This window comes from Echinococcus granulosus (assembly GCF_000524195.1).
Source record: "Echinococcus granulosus chromosome Unknown EG_S00009, whole genome shotgun sequence".
NCBI lineage: Eukaryota > Metazoa > Platyhelminthes > Cestoda > Cyclophyllidea > Taeniidae > Echinococcus > Echinococcus granulosus.
This window is the reverse complement of record NW_020170389.1, coordinates 1,752,466-1,772,020: the sequence shown is the minus strand read 5'-3', so window position 1 is coordinate 1,772,020 and position 19,555 is coordinate 1,752,466. Positions and strand designations below refer to the sequence as shown.

Sequence of the window (19,555 nt, the reverse complement as noted above, 5' to 3'; positions counted from 1 at the left end):
TTGGTTGACTCTCTTGATCCTACCCTGCGTCTTGACGCAAGAGGCTAAACGTACGTTCCTAATTAGCCAGAAATTTCAGCTAGTAGATATTAACTGTGTGCTAATGTAGAGCATCCCAATTAGTACCAAAACGACGAGCTGGTGTTGTGAAAATTTGGTCTTCTAAAATCTTAAAGGATTGCAGTTTTACTTATGTTACCATAGTACATGTTGTTAAAAATAAAGCATTTATAAGACTATTTTCATATTTCAGTAAACTGATTAGAACTGCAGTGCTTTCTCCAAAAGATAGCATTGTATAAGAGCTTTATACTCAAAAATTTAAAACAGTAATAACATGAAATTAACTCACCCAAACTCCCCATTATTAGGACTGGTAAAATAATGACCATTTTCTGGTTATGGTTTTGAGTCCTTGTTTCAGCATCGCTTTTGGAGTCGTCAGTGAATGAAGCAAAAGTGGTTTGGGGTGGCATAGGTGGACTTTTTCGCAATCGACTCGACGAGTCTTCGCCCAATACTTGCGTCAATAAGGGGAATGAGAAAAGCTTGAGTACGTTTTACATTAAAATTCTTGAGCTTAAAAATATTTATTGTTCATTTGTTCTTAGCGTGAATTGATTGGTTGCGTTTATATCATCTTTAAAAATGGGATTTTACTAAATTATGAGGTATATTTTCAATTTCTGGATAACAAATGAATCTGATCCCATTGCTTAAACCAAAGTTATTTGCAGTTAGGCCAATATTATATGGTCCCCATCTAACCCGTTAATGCAAGTCATTAGCTGTCCACCAAAGGAATGTTAGGCCTTATTAAAATTACTAGCATCGCAGTAAAGTCTCCAATTTTGCTTTTTGGACTGCAGAATTGTTGACTTCCCTTTACAATACTGGAGTGGATATTATAAAGAAGGGATGCAATAATACGGGTACGTTTAAAGCCCTTCGTCATTATTTAACAAACTATCAGATTGCATTCATAAGTATGGTTGAGCAGTTGCCACAGCCATCGGTTTCCCTGATTTATAGATTCATCTTGTCAAACTTATGTTTTTGGTATTTCGTCAATGTATGCTTCAATCATTTGCTCTTAAAAGGTGGACTTGCATATTTTTTCTAAATTTAAGTTTTTATTTATTCAGAAACAACTGCTTTTTACGTATAGTTAGTAGTGATTAGTAATAAGTTTGGGCGTTTGAAAAAAGACCACTTTTGTGGTTTCTGAGAGTGAGTCAGCACTTTGAAATATGTGCCAAGGTATGATTTGATGGTTTATAAAAGACCACTGGTGTGAATTTCTTTTGTAGTTTAAGCAGGCAAATCAATGCAATCCTTTTGCCCGTTTACGTCATTCTTATTGTGGTCTCACCACCCTTTATTATCCAGCATCTCATTATCAATTACTGGCCTTAGTTATATTTTAATCAAATGAATTTCCCATTAAAATTGTGGTATTAATTTAACGTACTTGTATGCAAATCTACTTCATAAAACTATGCTAGCATGTCACTTGTTCTTATAGTCCGTAGGGTTTAAGTAGCAAGAAGATGTTTCCTTTGAATCAAAAATAAAAATGACATTAATTTAGGTACATAAACTTTTCCGTTCGTTAAATTAGAATTCACAGTCTGCGAAACTAGCCATTAAATGATATCGGGGCTTTTAAGGTGTCTATCATTGCAATGTCTTTGTTCATACCATCCGCAGATGGCAGGCTTGATGAAAACCTAAAAGCAATCCTTAAGGCTATGCAAGAGGTTAAGGACACATTCGAACAGAAATCCATTGTTTCCGATGTGGACAGATGTGCACTGCAAAACAGTAAGTCTCTTTGTACCTTCTTACCGAATTTTACGCTTCAAACTCAATTACAATGCTCCAAGTTATCACCCAAAGACGTGCTAATGCGTACTAGTCTGTAAATTGGCCTATTGTCAATAATACGGCTAAGCCGGGAGACTGTAAGCATCGACGTAGTGATCTGAGGGCGGGCAGGTGATTAAACCACGGGAACCGAAAACCCACGTGGCTAGGTATGAATATCGGTGTATGTCCTGTAAATCATAACGAAGAGCAGTAGAGTTATAGCCAACTTACTCAATCCAATTATTAGGAAATAATTCTGTTAGTCATAAGTTCCTAAATTCGTAACAGTTTATCATTTTATTTATTGAAAATACCCCTCGCACTTAAGCAACAAATTATTAATTCGTTCCATCAAGACCTGTTGCATATGGTTCCGCCTTTTATACATGGATTAAAACTCCAAATAATGTTTGAAAACTATTTTCTCCAAATACTTGGTTAATTGGTCATCAAATGCCAGGTTTATGGGATTTTGTTTTCGTACGTTTTTTATTTTTCAGGCTTTTTAGCAAAGAATTCCCTTAAAATTTTATCGAAAGCTCTGGTAAACATGTTTCCAGGTATTCTACTTTGCTAATTCACACTTAGTTTAAACTTTCTTGTTAAATGTATTCAAAAACACCTTGACAACTTGCAAATATTGTATTTTACATACTTTTAAAGCTTATTAAAAGTCTTAGTTATATTAATGGGAATGACATCATTAAAAACCCACGTTTTGTTTGAAAATAGCAAAAAAAGCCTGGAATCACTTATGTCCATCTCCTCGGATTGTGTGTCATTGGTTACACTTTTGCTCTTCATACGTTCCCCATTGTAACTCATTATAACTGTAGTTTACTGTGCAGGCGTGAGCTAGATATCCCTAGAATAGTCTGTGGGTTTACCTCGAATATATTGCTGCATGCGTTCATGCCAGCACCTGTTGTTATTCAATTTTAAGTCAACTTACCTCTCACTACTTGAAAAATCCAATTGAAGTGAAAAGTGGGTTTATTTTATAATGCCATATTTTTTGTACTGTTTACAGGGTCGTGCAATATAACTGACTATGAAAAGACTGTCCTCGACATTAAGAAATGGGTAGAGCCTATGTTATCAAACATTACTTACAAGGAATCGTTTCAAGCTGAAGTTAAAAACACTATTAATGCCAATTACAGTAAGCTTTGTTATTTTTCAGTCGATTATACCATATCACATAAACGGATATCCTTTGGCCTAGTGTAAACTCATCATCTTAAATTGCCTTTTTGGTTTTATGAACCAAGCATTTCCAGCTAAGCGTATCATTAACATTCCAAACCGGATTTCACCAAATTTCCTTTAATTTGTCGTATTATTTAACAGATTTGTAATGATGTGATATATTGTTAAAAATCTGGATAAATAAGCACCAGAATTGTATCCATAACCCTAATTGTATTGTTACTTGTTACAAAAACTACTCTTCCAGTCCCTTTAACACTGCAATTTTGCACTTAGCTACGACCAAACCCACCGACATTATGCAGAAAGTACGCTCTATACATTTTATTTGATTTGTTTGAACAATGTGCTTGATTAATAGTAGATTTTTCATCTGCTCCCCCGGGCACAATATATTTGAGCGACTTCCTAGTGGATATTGCGGCTATTAGCAACCTTACTGAAGCGGAATTTTACAGCACCACTATGGAGGCTATTACAGCCTATGCTCCCCCAGTTCGCAACAGTGTGTCAATCAAATTTCTGCAAAATGTTGATTCAACGATCGCGACAATTTGTTCGAGTATGCTTCAGCAAAAGCAAACCGGAATCACTTTTATCTACGATGACAGTAATAGTAAGTCGGCTATTTAATGTTTTTGGTAACGGGTTTCCTTCGGTCTTTAGGCTACCTAGTTGAGTAAATCCTCCGAATGCGAACAAATGAGTGTGACTTAATCAATGTCAATTTTTGAGTTCCATTCACATTCAAACGATTTATTATTAATTGAGGTGATCGGTTCTTGAAACATCTGCTAGGTTTTTACACCTGAGAGATAGTGGAGTATGATTATGAAGGTGGAATTTAAGTTTTTAGGCGCCAGCAGGTGAATAATTCCACAGAAGAACTAGCTTAAGACGTTGGATACATAAAGGATATGCTTCTGAATGTTGCTACTCATATTCCATGAACACAAAGCAATTTTCTTCATAGACTTTCATTTACTCTCCAAAAAGGCAGATCTCTATTTTTAATTTTACGAAATTTGGGACTGTTAGTTCTGCAAACCTTTACGTAAGGCACTTACATCTAGCACTAAATGCTCAAAAAACCGGAAATAATTGCTTTCTTTTAATTATATTTACAGTTTTACAATTATTGTCCTTCATAAACGTCAAATATTAGTGATTTGGAGAAAAGAGCATGGAAGACTTGATTTATCTAACCGGTTCTTGTTTGCTTCTCTTTTAATTCATTCATCAAGTTTTATTTGCTTTACTAAAGTTGTTTTTTGTTTTTATTGCAATCTCGTTTTCAATTCAATACTTTAAAAACCTTAATCTTGTCGATCGCTTTATGAAAGCCCATTTGTGTGTGTTGAAGCAGTGTGAAGGTGCTGCATCGGAATTAAAAATTAACAGAATTTAGTTTATAAACTGTTCCTAAAACCGATGTCAAACTCAATCATTGGTTCTATGCGATTCCCAAAGTGACTCCATCAACAGATTTTAATTGTAGAGGATTGCTTGATGATGCCCTCTTTTAAGACTTTCTCAACACATAGCCCGGGGAGATTAATATCGAGTTAATCATCCTTAATTCCGAATTTTCAAAATAATTCCGAGCTTTTCATTGCTATGTTTTTGTTGCTTTAATTGTTGACATAAACGTATCTGTCTGAGTGATTCCAAGTGAATAGGATGTAATCGCACGAAGTGTTCCCACCCCTGTAGATGCGCATTTACATTGAGGTGACGCAGTGCAATCTTCCTGTATATTTGATGTTTTGCAATACACATACCTGGCTGTAACTACACGGACAGCGTTCCAGTGCCCATATGAGCGTAATGCCTATGCAACGAGTGGAAAATAAATTTATAGTAGGCTGATTTGATACCTATTTCCCGGTCATTATTCAAAACGGATGTTTTACGGTGTCAGTTTTCAAATCGCAATCTGGGATTATTTTATTTAAAAATTGAATGTTGGTTGTCTTTTTGTTGGTTTCGTCACTTACGCTTGTCAGATATTATTAATTCCACAACACTTTATCTGAGACCTCCCCAAAAGTTGTAAATCTTACCCTCTCCCTCAATTTGGTATACTGGCATCGTCGATGCTATGATATTTTTAGTTCCCTTGATGTGGTCTGGATAGACAGATTGGAAGTTGAAATTTTCTATTTTTATTAAAACTTAGTGACTTGGAGTTTATTGCTATTTTGATCATGGTCAGATTCTTGATTGGCGTCGTTATTTTGTAATAGCTGCTTTTCTGAATAAAGTCTTGCGAAATTTTTTCCCATCTGATAATGTAGATTACATAAAAATCCACTTTTTCCTTAGAAATGTCCTTTACTATATTATAGAACTGGTCTTCCTCATTCGACTATTAAAGAATGTCTACTTCAGCATGATACACCTGCCTGGAGGATGGATGACCAATAACACTATAAAAGAGCTTTTAATCCAGCAATTTCAAAACACCGGCGATTCACAAACATATATCCTTCTCTTCCAAAATGAACACAGTAATTCATACGTAAATGGATTCCTTGAACTGGTAAGCAGCTAGATTTCTACGAGCTCAAGATATGCATTTTTTTTTTTGAAATTTGTCATTGTAGAAAGTCGACTACCCATGTCTGTATATTAGCGTCTTCCGGTTATTCTTATTAAAGGATTCTGATGGATTAAAAGTTTCGCTTCCATTATGTTTTGATAAATTTATAAAGAATTCATTTTGTGATTCATTCTGGTTGCTTAAATCCATTTACTTTGTGAACCGTTGTGGATTGGCAATGCACACTTTTTCAAGTACCTGTTTTGATCCGTGTAGTCTATTCATGTTTGGTTGAGTAAAGGCAACTTACAGTTGTCAAGTCATTTTTCAGCAATGTAGAATAGCTAGTTCTTCAATTCAGTTGTTGTGTTGATCTTGTATTTATAGGCAATGCTGCATCAGCAACTACGAGAAGGCATACAAATTATCTTATTTTCTACAGTAAGTTCTAATCCCCAACAAAATCATCCTTCTTTGTTTTAGAATTTGTATATCAATTTAATACTGCCTATTTGCTCCGAAAATACCAACACCTCTTCATTTGGTTGCATCCTACCAATTTTACCGCTGTGATCATTTAAAAGGAATTCAAAGAAATCTATTTTAAAAAGCATCTTATTTAATTTAAATTTCACTTTGTGCAGGAGGATAGCTGTTCTGTCTACGAGCGCTATCTAAGAACCGGAGCTTCCCTTTTAACTTTTGGCTTGAGCACAACGTATGCACCGAAAATACCCTCTCCTTTCTTTGACCTGGCTTGGCGAGCTTCAGCAACCTATCTTGATGGTCTAACGTACATTACGGAGAATGCAACCCAAGTGGTAAGTAAAATGAACTATTGCCTTACAAATAATTTTAAACAATTTGCGCATTGGTTGGTGCAACATAACAAGAGTATAAAATTCTCATTTGTGATGCCGTGACCATAGTCCGATTCTTTGTATCTTCTTCAAAAGCCTAGATTTTACATCCTTTCGCGGATCAATTTCAGTCAAACTCACCCAACTGCAAGTCCTGTTGAGTCGGTAGCAATTCTTGACTGTTCTATAAATACAAATACAGGGGTGAGCAAGGCTTTAAATTTTAAATGCTCACATCTAAAAGTTCTTTGTTCTACTTTGTGACTTGTTTTAGATAGGTAGCTGGGTATTGAATCGAGAGCCACAACTGATAGTGGATAGCATAAATTCAACCTTAACTGGACGCACTATCAAAGTCGGGGTCGTTAAGGTAAGTTTTGTTCGTTTTTTTAAAATTTTTTTTCACTTGTAACAGCTTACTTTCCTTAATTAACCTTAAGTCTCACCACATGTCTTTGAGCTACCTACCTCTAAGGATTTTTTATAGCTTATACTAGTCATGTCACGAACTCGATCAATTCCACATTTCACTTAAGTATTTGCATTCCATCATTCATCACTGGCTTTCGTATAATATTTTCACGTGTGTTAGTTGCTACTAAAAATAGTGCATCGTTTTTTTAAAAGCCAATTGTTACTATCGGACTCAAATTACCTACTCATTAATTTGAAACTAACGCGCTGAAAATGCTTTGTCGTTCAGCCTGTTATAAAAATGGAATAGCGAGGATCATCTAAGTCTGCTGCATGACTAAATTTCGGCCGTCCTTTTTTCACTCTTCGGCACCCCATGCCAAATCACTTCTCCATATTTCTTTCAAATTCAGTAGCATTTTCTCCCCTCATTAGGAATTTCGGTTTTACCTTTTTGTATTTTTCGCTTTCCTTTCTATAACAATTCCATTTATCCTAATCTTTCTGCCTCTATTACCTCTATCACTGTCGACATTTTGAGTGAGATAGTTTTTGTAGCCAAGGTTGTGCCCAAAGCGACTTATTAGAAATTGCTTTTTAATTTTTTCTCTAATATATGCTCATTATAATAATTGCTTTTGTAATGCTCCTTCAAGTTTCGAACACTCGTTTTACATTGCGACAGCAGGATACTTGTAATCAAATATGTTTTTACGTGAAGATTTTGATTTCAAATATTATTTCAATTCTACAGGATCGTTAGAGTTACGTTTTTTCTAAACTTCTTAATACTTGTATCTAAAGTGCGTTTCAAATCGAGTTCATTTTCTGAGCACCAATACATACGTATGATAGCAAAACAATTCAATTATTTGTTTATTTACTTTAGTATGCTCCGTTCTATGATAAAGGCATCGGGTTTTCAGTTCCGGTAATGGATGCTCTCGCATTCTTGGCAAAAGTCAATTATGAAGTGGTCCTCTTCACGCCGAAACCAGATGAGCCTTACTACGTGGAAATGCTCAAAGCAATTGAAAACCATGTAATTTGTGTTTTTTGTTTATCCAACGCTCTCACTTTCGAACTCCATTGTGTTCGCTGGCTCAACCTTCCGTCCTTCTCCAGACGCTTGAATATGTCAAAATCAAATAAATGTACAGATTTGAGGAGAATTTTATAAAAACTCAAATAAAGATTCGGTTTTAATGTGAATTTAAAGAAGTTAAAGTTGTTTTTAAACTACGTGATCTAAAAGCTGTCTAAAAATTTAAGAGCCATCACAGTCATAAAGGGCACTAAATGGATTAAACTTTAATCGTGAAGGTTTATTGAAAACTAATTACACTCATTTGTAGGTAATCAACGTAGGCTTTGCTCCGGTTCCACTATCCGCAGTGAATACGGAGAAGATTTCGAGCTCATCAGCAACCTTGACTATCTCTTTCACACTGGTACGTCAACGTCCTTCCCGACCTGCGGACTTCCTTCTTTTGCTGCGACCACTCTCTTTGCCTGTGTGGCTAGCCGGCGTGGTCTTGGCTTTCATTTTCACCGGACTTTTGATGGTTTTTGGCCACCTCAAACCCGTTATTATGCGAAATCTGGCGGAGGGTGAGATGACCTCAAAACGGGATCTCTTTGAAATGTCTGCACTCGGTGTGGCATCAACCTTCTCGCTTACCAAACTGCAAGTCATTCCTACCACTCTCTCTAGCCGCATCTTTGCTCTCATTATGTGGATGTTCTCCTACCTCCTGCTTGTATTCTACGCCAGCGCTATGATGACTATTCTGCTTAGGATAAGAAAGCCTTCTAATGCAGATACTACCGTTGACGAGGTGCTGAAAGGCAATTACTATCGAACGTGGGTTCATCTGTTTTTCACCGTTGATTAATTTCTGCAAAATTACATTTGAATTGTCACTCTAGGTATGCACGGGAAATGCTTCTATAAGTGGTTACTGTAAAGCTGGGCTTAGTATGCCAAGGTGACAGTCATATACAGTTACTGTTCTATCACCCAACAGTTTCTAAATCTACGTTCATTGAGTCATTTCGGTTGTTGCAATTTTAAAGATTCATTGTAATCAAAAACGGAATCGGTCACAGCGAAATCGTCACATCTCTGAATAACAATTCAAAATCCTACTCCGCAGTCGACTCAATTCAAGCAGCTTACGATGCCCTAATGAAGGATGACAAAACCGTTCTTCTGGCATCCTCAGTCGAGGCGTCCTACATCAGCGTCATGGTTAGTCAGTTCTTCCATTAGATTTGTCAGTTTACCGAAGGCAGCTGGAGCTAAATAATGCTGTCCTACAATTTCAGTCCTGTGCATTGGAAATGATTCCATACACTAGCCTGTATAAAACAATACTAAGTTTCCCCTACTACAAATCTTGGGTTTTTGGCCCTCAACTGGACTACTACTTTTCAATCATCAGCAAATCTGGCATTCTCACCAGTTCAGCCTCGGTGTAAGTGACTAAATTTGTCAGATCTGTACTGAGTGATTTTCTACAAGTCCCATTTCGAGTGAATGGAAAATGAGGAAGATGCAAAAGAGAATTTTTCTTTTTGGCACAGATATTTTGAAACAGGGCGATGTTATCAACCGAACTATAATGTACCAATACCTGCTGTTATTGAGCTTGGGGATAGCGCAAGCATCTACATCTTCTTGCTCATAGGTATTATCGTCTCTTTTATCATAATGGGTCTGGAGCTACTCGTCAAGCATATACTCGGTGAACGAGAGGCAAAGGTAGGATGTTTTCTTACCCAATTGCCTCCAAATTGTATGTTTTTAATGTACTCGTTATTGTTTGTCATTCTCTATTCTCATTCTAGGAGTTCACTCTCCTGGTGCCAGGAAGACTATACACAGCGAAAATTATCTCAATTAAGTACGTAATAAAACAATGCCTTACATTAATTGCTTGATAGTTAAACTGAAGTGCAGGTTGTGGGAAGGTATCAGTGATGGGATGTTTCATATTTTTCCATCATATCCTGCTGCCCATCAGACAGGATTACAACTTCCAACTCATTTTAACTGTTCCTCTGAAGTAAATGGTTTTAAAACCAAGTAATGAAACTCCTTAAGCTAGCTCAAAATTATCTAGAGGCATTTCCCTCTAAAGAGACTACTAGAAAAACAAATCGGAATTTAATTGGTTTAGGATATGGCTCCGTTTGTGAGGAAGAGTCCCTACTAAACAGCCCTTTCGTACCTGGCCAAATTAAAAAATACGCTTTATGAGGTGGTAGTAGTAGTGATAAAGCGGGTTTCAAATTACCATGGGTGAAAAAAATCCTTCTTGCTCACTTTTCGTACCATATTGGGATTGCTGAGATGATCTTCTCTTTATCGGCGATTTTATTTGCTTAGATATTATGAAAAAGCTGCTGTATTATTTGTTTTGAATATTATAAAGAAAAGAGAAATACTAAGCGCAAACCATATCCTTCATTTTGTGGTCGTTAGTTGGGGTTGAGTATTTAGTTGGCGACCTTTATAACCATTTTCGGTCCTCGTGTTTATGTACCTTCATTTATTTCAATAAAACATACGAAGTGGTCAGCGCAACCCGGTCGCAAATCAGTTACGCGTAGCCTGCGGGAAGTGTCCAAAGTCTTGGTACCTATAATCCAATAACTGAAATTAACCGCTCATCCGATGTCAATAAGTATAAGTACTATTTTCAGTGGCACTTAACGCTTGGATTCTGTAAGAGCCACTATTGACATGATTTTGAAACCTTGTCCATCTATCTCTACCCTCAGGCGAAATGGTGTTAATGTGAACGTTGCGGATCGGCCGGAGACAGTTTTCATCCCAAACAGCCAACTCCACACTGATCCTCTCAAGGTGGGTTAGATAAATTTCTGTTCTATTTCCCAATTACATGCTCGGAAAACTGTTTTACGTGCAGAAGTGGCTCACACAAACTGTTTTTTACTTGTCAATTAGTGAATGATTGATATAAAAGCATCCTAGAATCTTACAAATAAATGTAGAATAGGCCTTTAAAAACGACTAATTGCAAGAAACTGAGTTGCCACTGTATTAAACCGGAGTTTCCCTGAGCGGATTGTCTGTATTTTATCGGGGCAAACAACCAGACAACCACTGGGCTAGAGTTCAGGACAGGTGCGACATAGCCGATAACCAGTGAAGGCTGCCTGAAGCTGCGCCCATGCTTGAGTTCGTCTGTCGGCTTAATCATGCTCATTTATTTGTGGAAGGTGGACCTTAGACCTAGAAGAGCAATTTGTATGCTTAAAATGTATGTAACCGCAGTCTGGGCCAGTCAGAGGGGTGTGAACAGGGACTCGTTTTTCAGAATGTTCTGGAATTATCTGCAACAACGGAGAGGTCAGGAAAATCGAACATGGATGTCTTCCTAGGGCTGCAGGCATCCCCAACATATCTTCTTTATATTTAAATTACCAAAGTAGAATCCATGGGGATTAAAATATGTCATTGGTCCATTTATCACAGAATAACCTATTTTTACGTATAAAACTCATACACAGTGTTAATTTCTTACTCTGAGTCACTCTCCCTTACTCAGCGAATGGATCTGTCAATTTTACGTTGAAATAGTTTTGTATTAGAAGTTGAATTAGGCTATACATGTCTATGCATTCTTCTGTACATTCTGTTTAAAATTCATGAATCCAAAATGCTGTTCATGTGTTCAATATTAATCGTTCAGCCTAATTTAAGATAAAAAAAATTTAAGCAGCCATAAAAAATAAGCAAATTTAGTAAATATTCGGAAGAAATAGACTTTTGTCCAATGATCTGCCTGGATTCTATAATGCAATGGCAGTTTTATCATTTGTAGGTTTAGCAATAGTAGGGTATAAAACACATGGTTAACTTGAAGTAGGTCTGAATCTAAGCAATTATTTTTCGGTAAGGTCTACAACGCATTGGACATGGGTTTGGCGGAGGGGGACTCCATTGAAGTGACATACTTTGGCAAAGCCAGTGACGGCGTAACGGAATTGTTTTGCCGATATTTCCCAAATGGCCAAAGCCCACAACTGGCTACGCTTTAGGCGTCTTCTCCCGTCTCTGACTCTTCCTTTCTGTGTCCTCCTAAATTAACATTTTTCCGGAGGGGAAAACATCTTTAAATTCACTATCCTCCAACGATTTCGAAGTTTAATATAAAAAATTCGCAGCTCTAAAAGATATGTAAACCTGTATTGGTTTCAAATGCAACAATTTAGCTTGAGACAGTAAGCAATGGAGATGAACAAGAACTGAGATAATGCAAGCTGAGTTTATCCTTATAGCACTGACACCCATCAGGATTGTTTTAAAAACATAATCCTTTCTCTAAAAACGGTTATCCAAATGGTCAGGATATAGTTAAGCATATGCAGCAATAACTTGCACAAGGGCAAGTAGCAAATAAGTACATTAGAGTGCAGCGCTCGGAGACTTCAACGTCGATGGAAGAAGAAATAATACTCAGGCAGAATACATATAGTCGGCATACGGTAGGGCTTGGGGCTACTGTTCCGAACAGCAGGCCAACCCACCGACAAAGGAACATAAGCGGAGCAACCAAGTGTCCTTGTCATCAGAACAGAGGGTTAAACAAACAGTAACGGCATTATGTATCCCCTCTCTTCTTTTGAGCACCGATCTCGGTGCTCCACTTGTTCAACCTCCTGCGCCCGACATCACAAAGCAATTGATGCTATCAGGTGAACATCCTGGAGCCGACCGTGCCAGTCATCAAATTGTCATGCAACTTAGGAGATATTTGGTTGCCAAGTCACTGATTCCTCTCGACAATTCCATTGGATCTGATATTTCGGCCTGTATGGGAACTGGAATTGGGGACTGGGGAATGGGCTGGTCATTACTAGGGTTCATATCTAGTCTCAGGAACACTGGCGTAAAAGCAGCAATGTGTGGCAAAGGACGGGATTAAATGTAGTTTGGCTGGGGTAGAGCTCCGCTTCTAATCATCCTTGCCATGTTGTTCTTACCTCAGAGCTGCCCAACCATATATGTCTAAATTCCATCCAACTGGCACAGAGGTGGCGGAGGTATCGCGTTTTCATATGTTTGACACCTTTATTTAGGTACGGTAAGCAGTCCCATTTCAAAACCTTTCCAGATAGTTCATGGCTAGCGTCGCTTTTGGTGCTAACAGTTTACCTGCAGACCAGGATTAGGGCGATTGTAGAAGGTTGCCGTAGATTTCGGGCTTTCTATTATGGGTCGTCGTCAATTCCCCATACGTAGCATTATGCTCTTTCTCCATTCAGCTAAGGTTTATCACCTAGCTAGAGGAAACAGAATAGTTGTCCTTTAAGGTGGCGTTTGCTTTCCAAAGTCGCCGTTGTGGCGGCCCGAGACTTCCCCAAAGAAGAAGGGAGATATAATACTCGGGTAGAATATATGCATTCAAAGCAAAGTAGAGCATGGACTGTTCTTATGACCTGGATGCCAAAAAGCTCATAAAAATTGCAAAAATGAGGCCCTTTGCGTTCGCAAAACTAAAAAGGTTAAATAAATGGTTGGAGAATCTCAAAATAATGAGAAAAGTGGAAAATAGCCACAGTCTTAGCTAGCCTACAAAGCACCCGCTTATCTGATTGTTATTTAAACTATTTAATGTTGGGTGAAACTATGCTTTATTTTCACTGGTTTGTTTTGTCGCATTACGGCAACTTTATTGTCGGAGGTCCGCCCGTTCTGAAGCTTGAAGTTTGTGATCATGCCTTCTCGTCTCACGAGTTATTTTGGTGTCAGGCGTGGTGGTGACCTGGTTTCTGCGAGGGTAAAAAGTCTATTGGGGGATTTTGGGGCATCGGTACCGAGGGCAGCTTCTGCTGATTCTGAACCTGCCCGACTTGCTTCTACACTTGACACTTCGACTGGGTCGCGGTTGAAAATTAAGGCCGGTATTGTCCATAAAACTAAAAGGACACGCATAGTAAGTTGGGCTGTCATCACCTTAAAAAAAATTTTGACTTAACCTAATTTTTTTTAATTCTGCTTTGTTTTCTCATGATTGCTCGCGTATTAATAGGCCAGAACTCGCAATGCAGTCGGTAAAGCCAGATTAACGCAGAAAAAACTCCCTGCACACGTACGTCTTGCGTACTTAGCGCGAAAAGAACAACTTGAGACCACTGATTTCCCTAAATCAACGGTTTCTAATTCAAGTTGTATCAGTGTCTCCCAGTACTCTCAATCCTCCATCGGTAAAGAAACACCCGGAAATATTGAACTAGTAAAATCCACAGGTTCTTTTGAATCCGAAGTTTCTTTTTCGAAGTATGGAAGTACTTCTGGGATTGTTCAGACAAAAGATGGCGGTCAAAAAATGAAGGTGGTGCCCCATGCTTCAAAGCAGTCTCGTGATCTTCCAGTAATTGCTCTTAATGCGCCTCTAATTTCGATGCAGAAACCTTTAAAAGACTTATTAAAGCCTAGTATCGAAAAGGAGACCCAGGTTCTTACGAAATCGGATAGTTGCTCCAATACCTCCCTTAAGGGAGCTGTGATTCCTTTTGGAAAAGATACCACAGCTACTGAGCGGGTTGAGTCAGATGCTGCATCTGGCTTTCCTTCTCCTTCTGCGTTGCCTCTTCCCTGTCACATGGAGCGGTTATTGGAATTATTTAGAACCTGTGAAACTCTCGTCAGTACACTTCATAATCGCTCTGAGGTGTGCAGTTTTGACAAAATCAAACCAGCTGTGCAGGAGGTAGTGCGATGGTAAGTTGCACTTCTGATACGCCTTAATCGCTCCTTAAGTGACTTCACTGAAGTAACGGTTGGAAAGTTTTCCGCAGTCTATCCCTTAGCCTACAGCTTCCGTTACGACAGACAGCTGGACAAAATAACTAAGCTTCCACTTAGCACGTACACGTTGGTTCTTGTGCCAAACTTGCGGGCAGGTGAGTTGCGGGATGTTTTTGAATTCTCGCCCAGATGGTACCCAAATGGCTCTCGATTCGCCCTCGAAGGGTCATCTTGTCTTTACCGGCACTCGGCTCATTCAGCGCCGTCATATCTTCCAGGACTCACTTCTGCTACGAGTGAAGAAGGCACATCGGGTAATTCTTTGTGCTATTTGTGGCATTGGGGGAATGCGCATCATTTATTTTTTTTTTTTGTGCTGTTTATATTGCACTAGTTTGCACTTTGTTGAATTGAATTGTATTTTCAAAGACAATTTCATCCTTAGGTTTCTTTTTAAATGAAATCTGAGGAACTAAGGGTCAATGGAGACCTTTTTTGTACCACCATTTTTTGATTACGAGATTCTCAACCTATGTATGGAGTCTACCCCTTTCATTTAAATGTCAAGCCGATTAACTAGTTAGCAATTTCGCTCAGGCATGCTTTGGGATTTTCGCCTCTAGCGTTGCTTAGGTATGGTTCAGCGTTTTTTAATTTCATCAATAGTGGATTGCACTTATTTATGCTGGAGAAATCGTTTTTCTCATTGTAGCATTTTTTTCGAGTGTACTCAACACCTTACATCAGGTGTTTTTTTGTCGCGATTTGTATGAACTAGCCGTAGTCTCCAAGTGAAAGGCGTATTTCCATTCATATATTGGTTTGGTGTGTGAAATGAACCTCTGCCGCTTTCGCAATCTTGACAAGGTTTTGGCGACGTGTCTATTTCAACAACTCGTTTCTGCAATTGTCCTCATTTTGTTCAAAAAATTGCCATATCTTTTTAAAGGTGTTATTCTCTTTATTCCTTATCAGGAGTTCCTGATGGTGCGCTTTGGTCTCTTGGAGGGGGATTTGCCTGAAGATTCAAGTCTGCGTCGATGGCATCCCGCTTTCGCGTTGGACACTGCCGTCCCCGAAGTTGAACCCGTTCCTCTACCCCCACGGCCTCTCAATGGCCCCGGCGGTGACTCCAGGATCACCTCAGCTGGCGAGGCCGTGACGACATTCCGTGAGCGCGCGCTTTTTAGAGAAGCCAGGGCCTGTGAAAAATTGGTTTCCCAGGAGGCCACCGATGAACGGAAGTTGGGGCCTCCTACTGCAGCTGCTGCCGTCACTGGTTCGAGTAAAACTTCCAACAGCGCCATTTTGAGGGGTGTTTCGGCTGCTCTACTAGCTAAAGTGAGTGAAGAGGGATATTTGACCGCATCTTACTATAATTTACTCCTTGTTGGTTTTTCAGTGTTATCATTTTCGCTGAACCTCGAGTGGTGCTATTTGCAGACAAATAGTAAACAAACTGCTTTCGGCAAAATCTGTATCGAAAGGGATTTCTGGTTTGCTTGCATTTTATGGCATATGCAGAAATGTTGGAGTTTATTTGATGAATTACATGGGCAGTGAAATCTACTTTCTGGGACATTTGTGGTGTTTTTACGTCAAATCATCTTGTTCGGATGTTTACCAGGTATTTATGTGCATTATTTTCATTCCCATTCCGTTTCGTTTCGTCGAAACTTGAGTGGATTTAGTTTTTGTGTTAAATCGAAATGACCAACATTTATGGTTATTTTTCCGTTATCAACATTTAGCCTGATTCTCAATGATTGCTCGGTTGATTCTAGCCGAATCCTGCCTATTATCCATTTCTTCGTGACATCTAAGTATACACCGATAAAGCCATCTTAAGAGTCGGTTATCCATTAAGTCTATAGCTATTTCTTCACGATGCGCTCAATGTCTGTTGCATTAAGTTGATCACTCGAAATAATCTAATTTCCATCCTAGACATTCTAGAGGTGAGTTGAAATATCCAACCAGTAAATGAAACAAATCAATGATTTGCATTTTAGGGCCTGGAGACCTGTTTCTCTTCCACTATTGCCTCACCTAAATGTTCTTTAGGTGAACAGTTTCACCTCTATTTAATGTTGGACCCTCACTGTCCGTTCTCCCTCGAAACAGGTACGTGAGCGCGAGAGGCAGCTAAACTTCTCCATCCTAACGCAACCAGTCGCCTCAGCTTCGGAGAGGGCCGCCTACTCCGCCCTGCCGGTGACCGTCACGCAGATCTGGCGCGAGCTGCGGCGTGCCAGCAGACGTCCGGTCCCAATTTCCCTCATCGCCACGCGACTCGTCCAGTCCAGTGGATCTGGTCTCTCACTTGGTCGGTCACTTTTTTGCACACTTTGTGGGGCCACTATTCACCTAAAAAAGCGCATCTAACTCGCCATATCGAATACGCCTTCTCTTTTAGTTTATGAGAATAGATTTTTAGTTTTTTTCAAAATACGTGGAATCCGACCAAGTAGTGGAATTCTGTTTTGTTTACTTGTAAGATTTGTTTCATCTGCTTATGTTGCCAATAGTTTTTGATTCGTCCATTTATATCACATCACTCGCTTTTTTTCTTCGGCCTATGAAATGGCGGAAGACACCGTGTCTGTCATTCATGAGATTTCGCTGTGTTTAAAGCTGCTTTTCGTCAATTTTTTGCATAGCAGCAATTATAGCACCTTTTAGATGTTCTTCGTCCAAAAAGGGCAGGTAGTACTCCCCACATCTTCCATATAACTATTTAAGTGTCTTAACAATGAACTATACGCATTCGCACTATTTTGTGTGCTCTGAAACAGGATTATTTCTCATATGATAAAAAGGAACATGATGTCATTTGCATTTTGCTAAAAGTTTAACAGATTGTTGTGGCTGAACGGTGTTACCTTTTTCACAGTGTTTTTCCAACTCGAAAATGGTGCTTATATTGCTTCCTCAGTTGTTTTTTTGTCTATTTTGATGGCTGCTAGACCATACTGGACATTTTTTGAAATGTACATAACCTCTCTTGGAATAAGAATCCACGCGTTAAAGGCATACTGAAGGTGACTCGAAGTAGGCCCTTTATATCAACTACGTTTTAGACTTCATAGATCTGTAAAAAATGTTGAGTACAGTACAAGTCATAGAAATTGATTAGAACTTGAATAAGCCTGTCATGAAAGTAAGATAATCTTATCACTTACCTCTGGGTACATTTTGCAGTCTATCCGTCTCAATGGTAGCGCAAAGGTTAATACCATCCATCAAGTCGTTTATATACATGTGGTTCTAGAAAGTTATGCGATAACTAATGATTTTGTTAGCTATTGCCTTTATAACTTGTGGCAGCCAACTAAGCTTCGTTGTCGTCTCAGAACGTACTCCCTGGCCCAAGAATTACGCTTATGCCATTTACGACTTCATTTATTTACTGTTCCGAAGCTCAATACAGCAAATTGGAATTTCTTGTAAGACGAGGAACTGGTTTTGAAAGCAGACTTTGCGTATTAGGATAGACCTCATAAGCTCAAACGCCTTGCTACCTTGTATTGACTATATTTCACTCCTTTAGGTAGGAATGGAACTAGCTTCCAGATTCAAAAGCAATGTTATGAATCGAATTGCCTTGATTTTTTGATTTTCAGTATGTAAGGCAAGATAAAAGTACTTACTCCTGAGAGGTTTCTTTGGAACAGACAAAAGGATTTTAGCTATACTTTTTCCGCTTAATTGGAACCATTTTAAAATTATGCCTTGAACTATCAGTATGAAGTAAATGGAATATCGAATTATTAAGTCATCTCATAATGTTAATGATTCCATGTTGTCATGACTAAAACGACTTGGAAATAGTTCAGTCGTCTGCGAATTCCGCAGTTATTTACCACAAATCATCTTTAATCACGGCGTGCGATTTTTTCTCTTGATGTGGGTTCCTCTATTCTATTGATGCGATGTCGTGTCTGTTTCTTGTATTATTTATTATTTGCCCAATAAGTGGCATTATTCTTCTTGGGTTTGGCTTTGCGGACCTCTGCTTTCGATGTTAAGTTTTCATGAGCCCTTCTCCCATTTTGTTTTTTTTTTCATGTATTTATCTGATTTGTATTGAAACTTCGCAAAAAAACTGCCTCAATTCTCTCTTCACTGTGAATGGTGAATCTAGTCGTCGATGCTTAGAAAGTCTGTCACTGGCATCCTATATTTGGCGTCCCAACAGTATAAATATTTCCCGTGTATTTTCGTCAGCTTATAATAATTGGTTGTGCCAAATCGTGTCTCTATTTATTGGTTGTTTCAATCAATAAATGTGTAACGTTCTTGGTCCAGAAATGTCTTTATCTTCTGAATTTTCTATTATTTTTTTAATTGGTTCACTCTGCTGCAAGTGCTAACGTCATATTAAAACGATAAAACATCTGGTGTATTAGTCGATTGTTTTCTCAGGCTCTGGCTCTGAACATGTTACCATCCTATTTATGATGCGGCCATGTAATTAGTTACCCCTCCTTCCTAATAAATCCACAGACGAGGCAATGGCTCGAATCGAAAAATTGCTTACGCTGATGCCTGATTGGGTGGAGAAGGTCGCCTGGGTGCGACCCTATTTGCGCTTCAAGGGGAACAGCGCGAATCGACCACTGAGGGAGGTAATTGACGAGGTGAAGGCCAAGGCAGTCAAAAAGGATGTTCTTTAAACTCCCTTTTTACGTGCGCATTTGCGTGACACCTCTGCCCTTTTCTGTCCCCCTCACTTTGTCTATTGTATATGTATGCATTTAGATTTTATCCACTCTCTTATGTTGATGAAGTTTCCCAAAATGTGTATTGCCCGCATAATAAAATCACCAAATCAGATTTTTTTTTTCTTTCACTGAAGTAGTCGCGTTGCTCCTATCC

General features: G+C 38.7%; 2 protein-coding genes across 2 annotated transcripts; both read left to right on the top strand. All coding sequences in view use genetic code 11, as the record gives it.

Moving 5' to 3' along the window:
* Positions 1 to 1,685: 1,685 nt before the first annotated feature.
* EGR_02194 (Glutamate receptor, ionotropic kainate) lies at positions 1,686 to 9,166 on the top strand (the record flags this gene model as incomplete). The annotated part of the gene is made up of 9 exons (XM_024491443.1): positions 1,686 to 1,824; positions 2,900 to 3,031; positions 3,443 to 3,694; positions 5,427 to 5,620; positions 6,265 to 6,441; positions 6,755 to 6,850; positions 7,784 to 7,936; positions 8,250 to 8,758; positions 9,004 to 9,166. 9 exons carry the CDS (start codon positions 1,686 to 1,688, stop codon positions 9,164 to 9,166), a joined length of 1,815 nt encoding a protein of 604 aa, XP_024354296.1.
* Positions 9,167 to 13,643: 4,477 nt separating this feature from the next.
* On the top strand, positions 13,644 to 19,353 carry EGR_02193 (DNA replication factor Cdt1; the record flags this gene model as incomplete). The annotated part of the gene is made up of 7 exons (XM_024491442.1): positions 13,644 to 13,830; positions 14,038 to 14,650; positions 14,690 to 14,832; positions 14,867 to 14,991; positions 15,653 to 16,018; positions 16,802 to 17,003; positions 19,184 to 19,353. 7 exons carry the CDS (start codon positions 13,644 to 13,646, stop codon positions 19,351 to 19,353), a joined length of 1,806 nt encoding a protein of 601 aa, XP_024354295.1.
* Positions 19,354 to 19,555: the final 202 nt, after the last annotated feature.